Source organism: Penicillium bovifimosum (assembly GCF_028826915.1).
Source record: "Penicillium bovifimosum strain IBT 22155 chromosome Unknown utg000002l_segment0_segment0, whole genome shotgun sequence".
Taxonomy (NCBI): Eukaryota; Fungi; Ascomycota; class Eurotiomycetes; order Eurotiales; family Aspergillaceae; genus Penicillium; species Penicillium bovifimosum.
The window spans coordinates 4,451,496-4,467,166 of NW_026622711.1; the positions used below are offsets into that span (position 1 = coordinate 4,451,496).

Genomic DNA, 15,671 nt, shown 5'->3' on the forward strand with positions numbered 1-15,671 from the left:
ATGCGTCGACCATCCGTTCGCTTCTCTAGCTCCACTATAGATGATAGCTTTGGTATGCATCACATCTTGGTAACAGTGGTATTTATACGTGGAGCTTCAGAAATTGGGTGTTGTATGTGTAAAGCGAATACTCCTTTCTTCCAGATAATCTTACTGAGATTCCGCATTGCTGCTCCGATCGAGGAAATGCATTCTCTTGGACGCTATCCCACGAGTCTGAGGTCTTTATCAACGCTCACATCATAGCAAAATGGAAGGACACATCAATCAGAGGTTCCATGGTTCCATAACGTTGAGGCAAACTTGTGGAGCCCCACGGAGCTCTGTCCCAAGATCTCATGATGATTGGGCTACCGGTTCGATTATGCATCTGATTTCCCGTCCCTTCTTCCGATGATTAAACAGCGCGACTCCCATTTCTTAGATTTTAAATTGATGATTTGATCTAACATACAAATGCAAGTGTCTCAGTGGTCTGATCCAATTTGGAGTACAATTTGGATTACAAATTCAAGAACTTAATAATTAGTTATTCTTTCATGTTGTTCATCATCACTCACCACCGCATTATAATCCTCTCGTTGGAGATGGGTACTTATACACCACTTTTCCCATAGTCCTCGCTTACGACAATGTCTATCAATATTCCATTGATTGCGACAGCTACTACTATATTTCGAACGACAATCACAACATTGAACAACTTGACCTAAGAATTCTCCACACCGACTCGAAATTGACGAAATTCTCAATCAGAAGGGCATGGCTAATAAACGAATTCTCGTCATCGGTGGTACCGGGGCGCAGGGGTTTGCTGTTGTCAAGGCTCTACTTGAAGCCAAGGACCCGTTCACCGTCCGCGTGCTTTCGCGTAACCCCACCTCAGAAGCAGTTAAAAAGACCTTCAAGGACTATCCTCAGGTTGAATTTGCCCAGGGGTCATTCATGGACTTTGATGCAGTTGAAAAGGCACTTCATGATTGCTATGGCGTGTTTGTCAACACGGATGGTATGTATCCTCATCTGTCTTAGCTTGATGCATGCTTATTTCGCTTACAACCGGAAGGCTTCACCGTCAATGAACCAGACGAGCTCTGGGCTGGTATCCGAATCTTTGAGATTGCAAATACAATTCCGACCTTGCGCCACTTCGTCTACAGCAGTATTGACTACTACCTCCGACTTACGAACTTCGACCACAAGTACGCTACTCATCATACAAATGGAAAGGGTCGGGTCCATACCTATCTCAATGGCATGACATCTCCTGCGCACCCTGAATCAAAACTTGTTTGGTCAGTTCTCATCACTGGTGTGTACAATGAGGATCTGATGGGTGGGCCTCTCGTTCCAGTTGTTGAGGCGGATGGAACCAGGGTCTTCAGGTTTCCACTGGGGGATGGCCACTTGCCATTCATGACGCTTCAAGACTGTGGAGCTTTCGCCTTACACATATTTCAGAACCGAGAGTCTTGGTCTGGGAAGACTCTTCTGGGGACAAGTCATTTCGCAACTGGGAAGGAGCTGGCTGAAACTCTGTCCCGTGTTTCTGGTGTTAAGGCACGCTACGAGCCTGTCACAATTGAGAAGTGGATTGACTCATTGCCCTACGCCAGTGCACCAGTGTCGTCAATGTATCCAGATGGCATCACGGTGGGGCAAAACTTCAGCATGTGGTGGTCTGGGTTCCAAGACAGTATTTTACTGAAAGTTGGAACGCGCGACTTGGATGAGATGCGACGAATTAATCCTGACCTCCAGACTCTGGAGGACTGGATTCGTGAGACTGGCTGGGACGGTTCGGCCCGACCGATTCTGAAAGGACTCATGGACGCTGGTATCACAGCGGAAGTACAACAGCCCAAGGCCGCATAAGACTCTAGGAGGTTTACAGCAGAGGAGGGTATGCCGGTATGCCGGTATGGTGGAAAGTGAATGAAATTAGAGGAAGAAGTTTTATGAAGGTGGAAGAAAGTTGGCGGAGTCAAGTCTGATTGTTTGAATGGCATGAACATTACATGATAGTTGTAATGATACTTCGATGCAATCTTCACATCGATCATTTTCTTTGTGACAAGCATTTGCCAAGACGATCTTGACTAGCAAAATACTAAAGAAGCTTCCAAGGGGAACATGATCCGCGTGTATGTGGAGCCAGGCGCCCCCACATTAGGGGTTGGTACACACCCCTCAGGCGTAAAATATTTGAATGGATCAACGCAGGAAGAAAAGAAGAAGACATGGACATAATTGCATGAATAAATACACAAAATGCGTCGCAAAGTACAAAGATCATTCACCCAGTTCATCCTTTTCATCTGCATTCTCTTTTTCATTCTATATCTAAACCGCCCTCAACCAACGAAAGACAAAGTTTTCGCCTGGACCAGGATCCGCTATAAAACAACCTCTTCAATCATCCCCGAAGCCCGCGGCATCTGCCCAGGTCTCGAGAAATCGAGAAAACCAGCCCTGGTAGTTTCCCATGTCGCCAGCGACGGTGACCCATCTTGGCTAGATCCCCTCTCCACCCACTTCCATGTATGCATCTACCATGTGGATGCGCCGGCCGACAAAACCTCAAAATTCCTCCAAGTCCCCGCCAACCGCGGCCACGAGGCCATGGCCTACCTGACCTTCCTAATCGACAACTACGCGGAGATCCCCTCCGCCGGCGCCGTATTCGTCCACGGCAACCGCTGGGCCTGGCACAACGATATCCCGGACTACGATAACGCCGCACTCCTGCGCAGCCTGGACGTCGAGAGCGCCCTACAGCCAACGGGGTATCACAATCTTCGCTGTGACTGGAGCGCGGGGACGTGTCCGTCGGCTGTGCCGGCGCAGGGAAGTCTCGAGATGAGGCTGTCGAGCGCTGTGTCGCCGTGGAATCCGCGGGCGGCGTCGGATTTGGCGCTGCCGCGTGCGCTGGGCCATATCTTTGGTGGGGAGGTGGATGCCGATGTTGAGAAGGTTCGGAATGATTTTCATGTTCATCTTGGGAGGAATGATGCTGTGCGTGCGCAGTGTTGCGCGCAGTTTGCTGTTGCGCGGGAGCGGGTTTGGCAGCATGGGAGGGAGGAATATATTGCTTTGCGGCAGTGGTTGCTTGATGGGAGTGATGATGGGGTTGCGAGGGATATGCGGCGGCCGAGGGATTCGAAGGCTGCGCCTGGGGATGACCTTGTTGCTGGGAGGGTGGTCTCGTACTTGTGGCATATTCTTTTTGCGAAGTATGGAGAGAACGGGGGAATTGATCTTGATCAGCTGAATCAGGATTCTTGTCCCAGTGCGGCTGAGTGCTATTGTCGGTTGTATGGGAAGTGTGATTTGAAGTGTCGCGGTCCTGGGAGCTGTCAGGGACAGTATTCCATTCCGAAGGATTACAAACTCCCTGATGATTGGGAGGCGACACATGAATGATGCATGATCTTGTCTGTGGGTTTCTTGCACATTGTTTAATTATAGTTTTTTGTTCATAAGGTAGATCTGAGATACATACGGGCATATAGATTGGGATAGACTGGGAAGCATATAGAACATATTGTGGATATCATATCATTTAAAATCAGAATTTATATACAATTTGGTATACTTACATCCCGCTGTCAATCTGTCTCTAGAATCTGGCAATGACACGCTCTTGGGTATCGGCAAGAGCATATTTAGAGCTGTGCTTCTTGCTCACCACGGCCTTGGCCTGCTCAGCGGTGAAGCCCTTGGCCTCAACAGCAGGGTTGTAGCCGAGGCCGTTGATCTTGCCAACGACGTCGGAGGGAACAGCAGCGGCGACCTTGCCGTCGGCACGCTTGTAGACGGTGACAACGACGGCACCACCCAGACCGAGGTTGTGCTGGAGTGCGGAAGAGGTACCATCGATCATACGGTTGTTGGCCCAACCACGCAAATGCCAGACCAGCTCAGCACACTGGGCAATACCAGTGGCACCGAGAGGGTGGCCCTTGGAGATGAGACCGCCGGAGGGGTTGATGACCATCTTACCGCCGTATGTGATATCGCCGCGGCGGACCATCTCGTGGGCCTTGCCGGGCTCACAAAGCTCCAGAGCGTCGATGGTAATCATCTCGTTAGCGGAGAAGCAGTCGTGCAGCTCACAGACCTTGATATCCTTAACGTTGACGCCAGCCTCGGCGAGAGCTTCGCGGCAGGCGCGACGCGTCATACCGAAGCCCATCAAGTCGATGGAGCTGGTGCTGTAGACTGAGTCGGTATCGGTGGCAAGGGTCTGGCCGGCGATGAGAATGGCCTGTTCCTTCAGGTGGGGACGGGCGTCCAGGAACTCCTGGGAGACGATGACTGCGGCGGCACCACCATCGGAGGTAGGGCAGCACTGCAGCTTGGTCAGGGGCTCGTGGATCATGGGAGCCTTCATGATCTCTTCGAGGGTGTATTCGGTCTGGAACTGGGAGTAGGGGTTGCGCTTGGAGTGCTCGTGGTTGATGCGGGCAATCTCGGCGAAGTCCTCGTTCTTAGCACCGAACCTGTTGTCACTTGTTAGGATCATGCTAATGAATTTCTGTATAAGACTGCAGTATCCAGGGTAACATACTTCTCCTTGTATTCCACACCTGCGTTGCCGAACATCTGCGCGGCACCGGGTGCGTTTGTGACACCTCGAGTCTCGGCCATCATCATTCCAAAGAGACCGGTGGGGTTCTCACGGTCGTTGTACATGGACTGCAAACTACCAGGGTTCATCTTCTCGAAGCCAACAACCAGGACACAGTCTGCGGCGCCGTGGGAGACCATAGTGCGGGCCATGGCGAGGCCAGTGGAGCCGGTCGAGCAGTTGTTGTTGACGTTGTAGATAGGGATGCTGGTCTGGCCGAACTGGTAGAAGACACGCTGGCCGCAGGTGCTGTCGCCGTAGACGTAGCAGGCAACACCCTGGTCAACCTCGTCGTAGTTGATCTTAGCATCCAGCATGGCCTTGACACCGGCCTCGTAGCCCAGCTCATGGTAGTCGACCTTGCCACGAGGCTTGATGAACTTGGTCATGCCCACGCCCAGGACGTAGGCGGGTGTTCCTTGCTTCTTGCCCATGATGTAGAATGTGGAGGAGTTATGTGGAGAGGTAGAGATAGTGAAAGCAGCAGGGTAGGCTACGATGGATTGAGGCGATGGGTCTTTATAAATAAGTCAGCAGCATGTGGGGAGCTCGTGTGAAATTGCGGGGAAAACCGAGGTCCCGACTCCCGAGGGACCACGGCACAGCATAGTTCTGCACAACCTCAGCATTGTGAGTTGGAGATTATTCAACTGGAAATTGACGGAGGTTGTGTATATATACCCGTGGTTATGATACGTGTCAAAGCAAATAGGAGATGCATGTCTCCTTATGTTGTACTGTGCTGCTGTGCATAATTTGGGTCTCACGTGAAAGCAACGAAATCCAACCCTGGCAACCTCCATGTCCATTTCCACACTTTTTGACCAAGCTGACAAGTTGAGTTGGAGGAAACAAGAATGAACAATCTTTGAATCAACCTAGTACATCTATAACAAAGCTGCAAGTTGGTACCGCCTGCTCGCCATCTGATAATGTACTCCGGTACACTGTATGAGCCAAATTCCCGCCAGACCAACTTCGGCAAGGCATTGCAGTGCCTGAACCGAGATCCGTAGCACGTTGCATGCTGCATAGAGCATCTTCAAAAGGAGAACAACCCCTACGGCTCATCACGGTGGCACGATGCAGACACGCCACATCCGATCCACTCCAGTCTCGGTATCATGATAAGAAGCCGTTCGACTGACAAATCGGATTGCTGTTTAACGACCTGCTGTGCCTAGCAACCATAGGACCAATATTGCTAGGTGAGTTTAGAATCTCAGTCCAAACCAGACCGGTTCAAAACCATCTGGTTGTTAAAGATGTGAGTTAGTGGTGTGCAATGCAAAAGCTTATCCCTGTGTGAGACCTAACCCATGGGCCATGATACGTTGCGGAGTACTGTCCTCCACCAAGAGATCAACACGACCCATGGTCCATGGAACCTTTTATCTCAGAGAGATCAGCTCTTGGAGTCGCTTTGCATAAGAATAGTGCCTTTTCTGTCTGTTTCCGCATGAATAAGCATGACCAGAATGCGACCGTGAGATATTCCACAGCTGGGTCTGGAGATATATGGTCATATTCACCAAAGACATAGGCAGATCAGTGTGCCTTGTACACAATGTAAAGCAAACCAAAGGAGCTCCGTCCCAGGCGGCCCATTGGAGCGTCAGCACTATGTCAAAATATCCGTTGTTGCGGGTATTCACGACGACGTCACCCCGTTCGCCCTAAACCGCATTGAGATTTCTGGTTAAGCTCGGTCCACATGCCATTTGATCTTCTTTTCTTCCCTTCAGCATAGCATCAGGTCAACTGTTCCTCCCAAGTGTGCGATAGGTGGGGGTACTGTCAGTAAGTCGTCTTCTCAAAATCCGGAATCCCGCAATGGCTTTTTTTGCCCTGGTGCCCGGGCCGGCAAGGGAAGCAGTTCGGATGCTAATGGTTGCCTCCCCACAGCTCACAATCGCCGTCAGTAACCTTTTGCCGTGACCCGTTGCCGTGGGAGACACACCTGGAGAGAGGCAAGTCCAATTTTCTGCAACAGATATTCCTCGCAACACATTACTTGGACTCCTCAATTCCCTGTAACGCCCCATCGCATCTTCGTAAACGCGGGGTCGCAAACGTTATCGTGGCCGGCGATTGTCTCGACCACTGAGGTCCGATTTATTCTCAATATTCGCAAAAACGGATCTCAACGTGCTAAATACCACCGAGGGAGATAGTCGGGGTCTGTTTAAACAGAGTCAAGATAGAACTTGGTTGGTCGGCCCCGTTCAATGAACAATTGTGGGACGCCGAACGGTCTACTCGGGTTCTGAGAGACCGCTTTGCGTTCCATCGGGTTCCCCAGCCTGCAAACATACGAGTCTGTACAGAAGAAACGTTCTGAACGGACCTGCCGGATCTATCCATAGATCTTTGTTGTCGCCGCCAGCTCTTCGTTGTCGTTGTCGCCGCCAATGGAGAACGTCCAGGGATGACTATTGACAAACGATCTGAACATGCACCATTTCCTTCCTCGACCCAACAATCAAAATCCGACATCATGCCGGACAGCAAATCTTGGATCATGGATGAGGCCACACGAAACAGGCTTCTGAAAAAGTACAAAACACAGGTGACTTCGGGGGCGTCGGCTGTTTGCGCGACGCTGGCCGTGGTAAGTGCTCCCTGGAAATCGGAGCTTTGGAGCCCTTCATTCGTCAATTCATATCGTTGAACCATTGCTAATTTGTCGAAAAGACCCCTCTGGAGAATGTCAAGACACGGATGCAGACGTAAGTATCCTACGCAGCCTCAAACGCGTACTAGCACGCTAACTGGCGTAAAGTCACAGCTTCCAAAACATCTGGCAATGCGTTCGCTATTTATGGCGCACAGAAGGGCCCCGAGGATATGTAGCTGGTAAGTCAATCTCCATGCGTTGGTCGTCGAGCGGTTGACTGACGAATTTATAGGCGCACTTCCACCCTTGGCGAGCGTCGCGGTAGTCCGTATTGTCAACTTCACCGTGTACAATGCCTTCAAAGACATGATTGCCACCAATGTGGAGCGCGTAACGGGTTCCAATCCGTTGGACGATTACAAGAAGGTTGGAAGCACCCCAACCTTGGCGGGTGTGCTCACTTTTACTGCAGCAGGCCTCGTATCTGGCCTGGTGTCATCGCCTTTGGCTTGTATGTTCTTAATCTTGATAGAGCCATTGAAGCCCTGGCAGAAGCCGAACTGACATTGACCACAGGCCCTTTTGAGCTGGCCAAAAATGTCGTCCAGACATCGGTCCTAGTCTCGAATCGCGCGATGGCTGCGCCAGACGCAGCCCACGACTCCTCTTTGCGCCATAAGCCCCGCTTAGGAACTATTCAAGCCTTTAAGAAAATATACGGGCGATATGGCTTCCGTGGACTTTATACTGGTTTCCGCTTGCATGCCCTGCGCGATACGGTGGGCACGGGACTGTACTTCGGCGTTTACGAAACTGTGAAGCAGGTAGCTGCGAAGGAGTTGGGCCAAGATAAAAACCCGTTCGGTGCACCCATGATTGCTGGTGCAATCTGCAGCACTGTGCCCTGGTTCTGTGTATGTGATGAACTCAACACCTCGTTTCCCTAGACAGTGTGTGCTGACAGTTCACAGACTTATCCCCTCGACACGCGTAAAACTCGTGCACAGAGCGTGCTACTTGGCAAAACAAGCGAGATCGGCGAGGCATCGCAAGCTGTCGCTAAATCCAGCACGTACAGGGGCTTGTCTATCCTTCTTATTCGGACCGGCGTGAACAACATGATCTTGCTCACCATTTTCGAATATCTCAAATCGCGCATCGACGAGCTGCCGAACTGATCACACCGACTCAACCAATGAAAGTCATCTGTGTCGAAATGAGTTGATGGTGCATTTGTTGAACATTATCCGCCATTGTGCGTTCTGACTTCTGAGAGGCATCTTCTAGTATTTCATTACCCAAGTACATATACGAATGAACTTTAAGCGCACTGTGAGCCGATGTCAGAATGTACAACCCAAAAGATATGTAGTAGTAGTAGTAGTAGTAGTAGTAAGTAGTACTCCGTACTGTGCAGACATCCATCCTGTCTCTCTTAGTTACCCAATTTTGATGCCTCAGGCCGTCAATACGTCATCTGGTTGCCCGGTGGGGTGGAACTTCCGTTGTCAAAACAAACGAAGACTTCCGCACCCCCGCCTCAAGCGACAATGGCGTCGTGAGTACACCCAGACAGCATGCATACGCATGGAGGCCGTTTGAGATATACTGACAAATGGGACTTCTTGATTTATACAGCAATATCCTCCAAATCCCGTTCCGGCGCTCTCATGCCGTCTCACTGTCCGAAGCGATCACTCAGTACATTTCATCAAAATATGACCAGCGCCCGGATATGTTCGCGGAGGACTTGATGATTATTGATCGCCTCCGCTCAGAGGCTGTTAATGTGCAGGAACCTCATTTCAGTGGTATTAGCCGCCTGGTCACTTATGCGGCTCAGCTAAAATGGCTGGGCGGGAAGTTCCCGATCGATGTGCGCCGCTTTTCGAATTCTTGAGTCTTCGTGTCGGTTTGTGAAGCTGACCCCTGGTGCGCTATGTAGGTCGGTGTAGATTTCTCGTGGTATCCTGCTTTTGGGTTCAATGCCTCGCGGCCAGGTTAGTTGTGTTTTCATGGCCCCCGAAGCTTCCGCATTGGGCTTATTGGCGGACATGCGCTGACAGGAATCGTGTGCTGCAGTATCACAGAATAACCTGCGCTTCGAACTTGCGAACATCATATTCAACCTTGCCGCATTGTACTCCCAACTGGCGTATGCGGCCAACCGAACTACGTCAGAAGGTCTGAAGCAGGCATGTAACTATCTCTGTTCCGCCGCCGGGGTATTGAAGCATCTTCGAGAAGACATCATTCCCGATCTGCGAACATCACCGCCGGAGGATATGGATGAAATGACACTGCAGAGTTTAGAACTTCTCTTGCTTGGGCAGGGCCAGGAATGCTTCTGGCAAAAAGCTGTCAAAGATGGACTGAAAGATGCATCCATTGCCAAGCTAGCAGCTAAGGTGTCCGATTTCTACGGCGACGCGGGTGACTTGGCTGTCAAGTCCAATGCGATCAGCACGGATTGGATCCATCACATGACTGCGAAACATCACCATTTTGCTGCAGCTGCTCAGTTCCGCCAGTCTCTCGATTGTTTGGAGAAGCGCAAGTACGGAGAGGAGATTGCTCGACTGCGCGATAGCTTGTTGTGCGCAGCTGAAGGCCTGAAGGAACAACGGTGGATCAATCGGACTGTTCTTGGCGACCTGAACGGATTGAAGGGCCGCGTAGGGGAAGATCTCAAGCGTGCCGAGAAGGATAACGACATGATATATCTAAATCCTGTGCCACCAAAATCCGAACTAAGGGCAATCGAGCGTGCCAGCATGGTGATGGCCAAGGCGCCTTCACAGGTGACCGATGCGATCTCCATGCTAGGTAGCAATGGGCCATTAGGTCAGCCATTATTCTCGAAGCTGGTTCCATATGCAGTTCACATTGCTGCCAGCATTTACACTGACCGCCGGGACCGACTGGTCAATGACAATCTCATTGGAGAGTTAGAATCGATGACTGATAAGTTGCGAGAGTATGTTTTTAGTAATGCGTTCGGCGATATTTTTGCTAATCTCGGTTTCCAGCTTGCTTTCATCCCTTCACTTACCAGGGTCACTACAAGCCCTCGAGAAGCCACTGGGCCTCCCTCCAACCCTTCTGTCGCACGCCGAGGAAATGCGACAACAGGACGGCATGAACCGCTTGCACCGGTCCATCGCAGACACCGCCAGAGTGAAGGATAATGACCTGGCCGTATATAACGAAGGTGTAGAGCTACTCGCCGCTGAGAAGGCGGAGGACCTTGCAGCTCGCCAGAAATACGGCACTGATCGCTGGACCCGCCAGACATCAGAGGCTGCAGCGCCTAAACTCTACAAGACACTGACTGAGATCAATGGCTATTTCACCTCCGCCCAAGCGAGTGATGATCTCGTCCAACGCAAGCTTCGAGATTCGCAGTCTGTTTTCATCGTGCTCACTGGTACGAATCGCGACTTGGAGGCATACGTACCTAGTAGCCGGAGAGCCGTAATCCCGCCAGAGGTTGAGCGCGAGGCCAACCGGCTGCGCGGTTGCTTGAGCGAGGTTACTCGTATGGAGAATCGGCGAAAACGGCGAATTCAATCATTAAAGGACAAAGCTCGAGCGGATGACATCCGTATGTCTTTTCCTGTTCGTCTTCTATAAAACTCACTAATCTTACGCGCATATAGATCCCGCACTTCTCAGAGAGACTGCTCGGCTTGAGCGAGACTTCCCCATGCAACCTATCCGGGCAAGCCAATTTGAGGACTTGTTCGAAAAACATCTGAAGCTGTATGACTCGGACAGTGAAATGTTGGCCCAAGAGCGGAGAGAGCAAGAGCATCTTTCAAACCAAGTCCGAGAAGCCAATCGGGCTTTTACTGGCTCTCATAAGGGCGACGCATCGACGAAGGAACGAGAGGCAGCACTACAGGATTTGGAAAACGGATACCTGAAGTATAAGGAGATCATTTCGAACCTCGAAGTCGGACGGAAATTTTACAATGACCTTGCAAAGATTGTGGGTCGATTCCGCGACGACGGCAAGGCCTTTGTTCACCAACGTCGGATGGAAGCAAGCCAACTGGAAACGTATGTATTACCATCCTTCGCTGACCCAATGGACAATCACTGACATTGAATACCCTCGATTTAGAGAAATCTCCAATGCCGCAGCGATGGCATCACTCCATATTTCTCAGCCACACTTCCGCCAACAACCACCGCAACAAACTCACACACACTACGCCCCATCCTCTTACACAGCTGGGCCACCCAGCCAGCCGCCATCACAGCCACCTCCACAAGTGCATGCTGTGCGCCCAGCTGAGACAGCACCTCCTCTTACAGCGCCACAACCGGTGCGGGCACCCGTAGCCCCACCACCAGTCTCTACACCGAGCATTCCAGGGACTATGCCTGGTATGTGGTCTCCTGAGATGGGTATTCGTTTTGGATCGGCCGGCGCCCCTCCAAGCGCCACGCCCGCTACGGGGCCGGGACCAGCACCGACCCAGCCTACACGTGCTCCTCAACCAAAGACCTGGGATCCTAGCCAGGGACTGCGCTTTTCTTGATTCTATGTTTAGTTCACGACTGCAAAGCACCTTTCTTGTAGATTGCATACCTTCGCACATACTATGGAGTTTCTATTGGGCGTGTAAATAGCGGACCTGTAGGCATTAAGGCAACAATATTAGGCGGGAAATGGGTTTGGCAGCTAGCGCCTAGACGTCTTCGTGCATGTCCCTCCCACCTCAGGTCTACCCTCAGCATAGATTTGTGCCGCAATTCCCCCTACAAGGGTGTTGGAAGGAGGGTTGGGTAGGTTTATGGTGAGCTTGGAGAACTTGGGCCCGCCTATCTTCCTGGGGGTGGGAGAGGGCCTCCATATAGGTGAAGTATTAATGTAGTATGCGAAGATATATGCTCATATGTTACATTAGAATGGTGAGGACATGTCGCATCTTCCACTTTGCATAATCGGCAGAAAATACTAGGCATGGAACCGCGCAACATGTCACTGGCCAGGGCAGCATCACAGATTGCCAGAATGATCCGCTGGAGAATAAGAGACACACAAGCAGCGCTAGCTGGCCTGACTAACATGATTTGTCTTCCTGGCCAATGCACTTCCATTCGAAGAAAGGCTATTTACCTCAACAGCACTGGACTCTTGCTCAACCTCAGTCTCCGGCTCAGAACGATCATCCTTCTTCTCGCCTGTAAGAAGGAACTTGAACGCACTGCGCAGCAAACAGTACAGCCAGAACAAATTCAGAGTCTGGAGAATAGCAAGCAGCCCAAAGGTGATGATGTTCGAGATCCAGCACTTGTATTGCTGTGTCTCCCAGTTGAGTTCGTAGGGCCCGACGGTGCGGAACTCTGTCAAAATAGAATAGAGAATGCGCAGGTTGAGTACGTGACGCAGATAGATCCAGGCACCGATTGAGGCTGCATAGAAGGGGATCATAATATCGGGTGCTATATAATGCAGGGACTTTGATACCTGGAGAAGTGTTAACGGTCTGTTCTGAACGTCTCTCTGTGCGATTGGGAGGAATAGCGTATGCTCGCAAATACCGCGGACAACTTACAGCAAGGAAGAAATCACTGATATCATGCGTGATATAAATGGCAATACCCATATACGTGAAGTGAAAGCGATAGCTGAGCGCAATCAGCGCCAAAGTCACAATATGATGCGTAACAAGCTCATAGAAATCCTTCCTCGGCTTCTCCATCCCAAGTAACATGACAATAGCCTGCTGCGCCCAGTACGCCGCCTCGAACAGGTAGTAAGTCTTGAATTCCGCCGCGTGCGTTCTATGCGGGAATAGCTCGTACATCCCCCGCGTGTTAAAGTACCAGACCGGCGTCTGGCGCATAACGTACAGTCCCACAGGACCGAGGACGCCAAAGTAAATGACCGCGTACATCTGCTCCATGAAGCGGGCTTGCTTGGAGCGGGATTTGATGTGAGCTTGTGCTAGGGGGCGGAGGAGTTCTTGCATGATGAACTCCCGCGTGAATGATAGCACGATCACGTAGAATGAGACGAATGCTATGTCCCATAGACCCTTGCCGTATTGCGGGGCTGCATTTGGGTGTGTGTCTAGGGGTTCCTGTTTGTAGGAGAGGAATATGAAATGGGATAGGGGGTTGGACTCGGTCGGATCCAGGGCGTATAGTCCTAGGATGCCCAGTAGGAGAGCCAGTGGGAGTGCCCATGTGTGTTTGGCTGCGAAGCGTTTACAGCGGCGGAGTAGAGAGGGCTGTTTTTTGCGCTTCCGGGTTGGAGCTTTCAAGGTTGCTGGAATGGCATTATTCCCCTTTGCATTAGCCTGTGTGCCGTTCGTGGTTCTCCGTCTGTCTCTGATGGAGTTTTGGCCCTTTGGGGGTTGTTTGGCCCCATTCAGGGGTGAACTTGAAGCCATGGTTTTCGCGGGACTCTGAGGCTAGGAAGGCGAGGGAATGTAGATCATAGATGGAGCTAGAATTTATATATTGAAGGCATAATTGAATTGACGCTAGTTTAACTGAACGATCTTCACCATTTTACTCGCCAATCTGAGATCTCATCCTGACTTCTTCCCCTTTCGGTTAGCCGATACTCGGAGATATGGGCCCGGCTCCGATAGCGAGCCGCCAAGGCAGAGGGCAGAAACTGTCCTGTTGCTTTCGCTGCTTTTTCACAGGAGCATGGCAAGTGTACACTGTCGTGTCGACGTGTTCCGCTATGAGAAGTCGAGGAGAGGCCTATTAGCCTAATCATATTGAGTGAATTTTGCAACAATGAATGCGATCCCAAGGCTCTCCCCGAGTCCCTGCACCTTGGGTCCTTGGCATCTGACTTGGGGACATCGCAAGAGGTGTTATTGTGCAGCCGGGATATAGACATGGATAGTCCAACTGGTGATTCAATTCCAAGAAGGCTCCAGGGTGATGAGATAGATTGCCGAATCTCTGGAGGTTGCTGCGAAGGAATCGGGATATCGAGTTTTCACTGTCCACTCCACCGAGACGTGTGACTACTTGTACCCAGTACCTGGTAGACCAGAAGTAAAAAATAAGCTTACCGACTAACCATGGATGGATCTTTTCTTCTAACCTTGGTGGCCTTTACCTAATAGCTTCATGGCGGTTGGAGTCCGTTGGAGTAATTCACCACTGCTGTTCCTGGGACAAAGTGCATTCGACTATTTTCTATTATTCATGAGAATCCTACGGTTCCGAGATTCTCACATTTTACCTAATTAGATCCGATATTCCTTCAAAGTCAACATGAGGAGACCAATTTCCTATATAGTACATGGGATCACTGAAATCTTCCACCACCCACCACAAATAACCTCTTCCCAGACCAAATACACGACCTGAACAGAGAACACAAACAAACACATTAGAAATGGTCCACCACATTCACATTGCCGTCCTAGACGTCGACATCCCGGCTCGAAAGCTATACGAAGCCCGCGGACTGTGCAGCGCCCACTTTCGAACAATCCTCCGCGAGACGGCATCACGCCTGAACGAGACCTTCTTCTCCAACAGAGACCAACTCGAAGTTCAAATCACCCCATACGACATCCGAGGCGGCCATTACCCGGAACTATACAAGCTGCGCGGACACGCAGACAACAATGCCTCCGTGCAATACCCGGTAGACGCAATCCTGATCACCGGCGGTTCGCCAGGGGTATATGAAATGGAGCGATCTCCCTGGATGCAAAAATTGCAGAGCTTTATCACGACTGTTTTCAATAAATACCCAGAAGTCCGGATCCTGGGCACCTGCTTCGGACACCAGCTCATTTCGCACGCTCTAGTGCGCGACGTGAATGACCCGGTCCGCGATGTGTGGGTTGAGAAATGTCCTCTGGGTCGTGAAGTTGGTATTTACACCGTTCAGCTAGAGGAGGCGTTTACTCGAGCTTTCCCTGCTGCGCTCGGTGAGCTTCCCGGTGGACAGTTGCGCATTCAAATGTTTCACGGTGACCGTGTAATGGCTGTTGAAAAGGGGACTGCTGTTACGCTGACGGACTCGCCGCCTGTTTCTCTGCCGGCGCCGTGGGTTAATATCGGCAGTACGCCTATCTGTCCCATCCAGGGACTCTACTACCCTGGTAGGGTACTGTCTGTGCAGGGCCATTATGAAATGGATGCCTTTGGCATGACGAAGATGTGTTTCGAGTCTGCACCCATTATGGGGTGGAAGGAGTCGAAGTTGGCGTTGTTCTTGGAGCAGGTTGGGGATGATCTTGAGGAAGGTGCGGATGATTCTAAGGCTTTTGCTTCTGCCGTTGTGTGTTTCTTGGCTGGAGTTGAGGAATGACAGGTGGAATATGCGCATGACGATGAAAAGTGCTTTTTTGGTCTTGTCTCTTTTGCGTATAGAGAGCGAAGTTTGCGAGTGTATTCCAAACTGCACAAATACAATTTTGATCTGGGAAG

General features: G+C 50.9%; 7 protein-coding genes across 7 annotated transcripts; 5 read left to right on the plus strand and 2 right to left on the minus strand.

Moving 5' to 3' along the window:
• Window positions 1–762: 762 nt before the first annotated feature.
• On the plus strand, window positions 763–1,784 carry N7515_002870 (uncharacterized protein; the record flags this gene model as incomplete). The annotated part of the gene is made up of 3 exons (XM_056663614.1): window positions 763–1,009; window positions 1,067–1,696; window positions 1,762–1,784. 3 exons carry the CDS (start codon window positions 763–765, stop codon window positions 1,782–1,784), a joined length of 900 nt encoding a protein of 299 aa, XP_056525727.1.
• Window positions 1,785–2,271: 487 nt separating this feature from the next.
• On the plus strand, window positions 2,272–3,423 carry N7515_002871 (DUF3431 domain-containing protein; the record flags this gene model as incomplete). The annotated part of the gene is made up of 1 exon (XM_056663615.1): window positions 2,272–3,423. One exon carries the CDS (start codon window positions 2,272–2,274, stop codon window positions 3,421–3,423), a length of 1,152 nt encoding a protein of 383 aa, XP_056525728.1.
• Window positions 3,424–3,619: 196 nt separating this feature from the next.
• Window positions 3,620–5,064, minus strand: N7515_002872 (putative sterol carrier protein; the record flags this gene model as incomplete). Its single annotated transcript, XM_056663616.1, has 2 exons — window positions 3,620–4,502; window positions 4,571–5,064. 2 exons carry the CDS (start codon window positions 5,062–5,064, stop codon window positions 3,620–3,622), a joined length of 1,377 nt encoding a protein of 458 aa, XP_056525729.1.
• A 2,063-nt stretch (window positions 5,065–7,127) lies between these two features.
• On the plus strand, window positions 7,128–8,425 carry N7515_002873 (putative mitochondrial carrier protein; the record flags this gene model as incomplete). Its single annotated transcript, XM_056663617.1, has 6 exons — window positions 7,128–7,241; window positions 7,325–7,359; window positions 7,413–7,486; window positions 7,540–7,758; window positions 7,824–8,161; window positions 8,219–8,425. 6 exons carry the CDS (start codon window positions 7,128–7,130, stop codon window positions 8,423–8,425), a joined length of 987 nt encoding a protein of 328 aa, XP_056525730.1.
• A 372-nt stretch (window positions 8,426–8,797) lies between these two features.
• On the plus strand, window positions 8,798–11,794 carry N7515_002874 (putative pH signal transduction protein PalA; the record flags this gene model as incomplete). Its single annotated transcript, XM_056663618.1, has 7 exons — window positions 8,798–8,805; window positions 8,886–9,123; window positions 9,193–9,247; window positions 9,330–10,224; window positions 10,277–10,851; window positions 10,907–11,309; window positions 11,374–11,794. The coding sequence occupies 7 exons, from the start codon at window positions 8,798–8,800 to the stop codon at window positions 11,792–11,794; spliced, it is 2,595 nt and encodes an 864-aa protein (XP_056525731.1).
• Window positions 11,795–12,306: 512 nt separating this feature from the next.
• N7515_002875 (uncharacterized protein) lies at window positions 12,307–13,654 on the minus strand (the record flags this gene model as incomplete). Its single annotated transcript, XM_056663619.1, has 2 exons — window positions 12,307–12,726; window positions 12,815–13,654. 2 exons carry the CDS (start codon window positions 13,652–13,654, stop codon window positions 12,307–12,309), a joined length of 1,260 nt encoding a protein of 419 aa, XP_056525732.1.
• Window positions 13,655–14,625: 971 nt separating this feature from the next.
• Window positions 14,626–15,552, plus strand: N7515_002876 (type 1 glutamine amidotransferase; the record flags this gene model as incomplete). Its single annotated transcript, XM_056663620.1, has 1 exon — window positions 14,626–15,552. One exon carries the CDS (start codon window positions 14,626–14,628, stop codon window positions 15,550–15,552), a length of 927 nt encoding a protein of 308 aa, XP_056525733.1.
• Window positions 15,553–15,671: the final 119 nt, after the last annotated feature.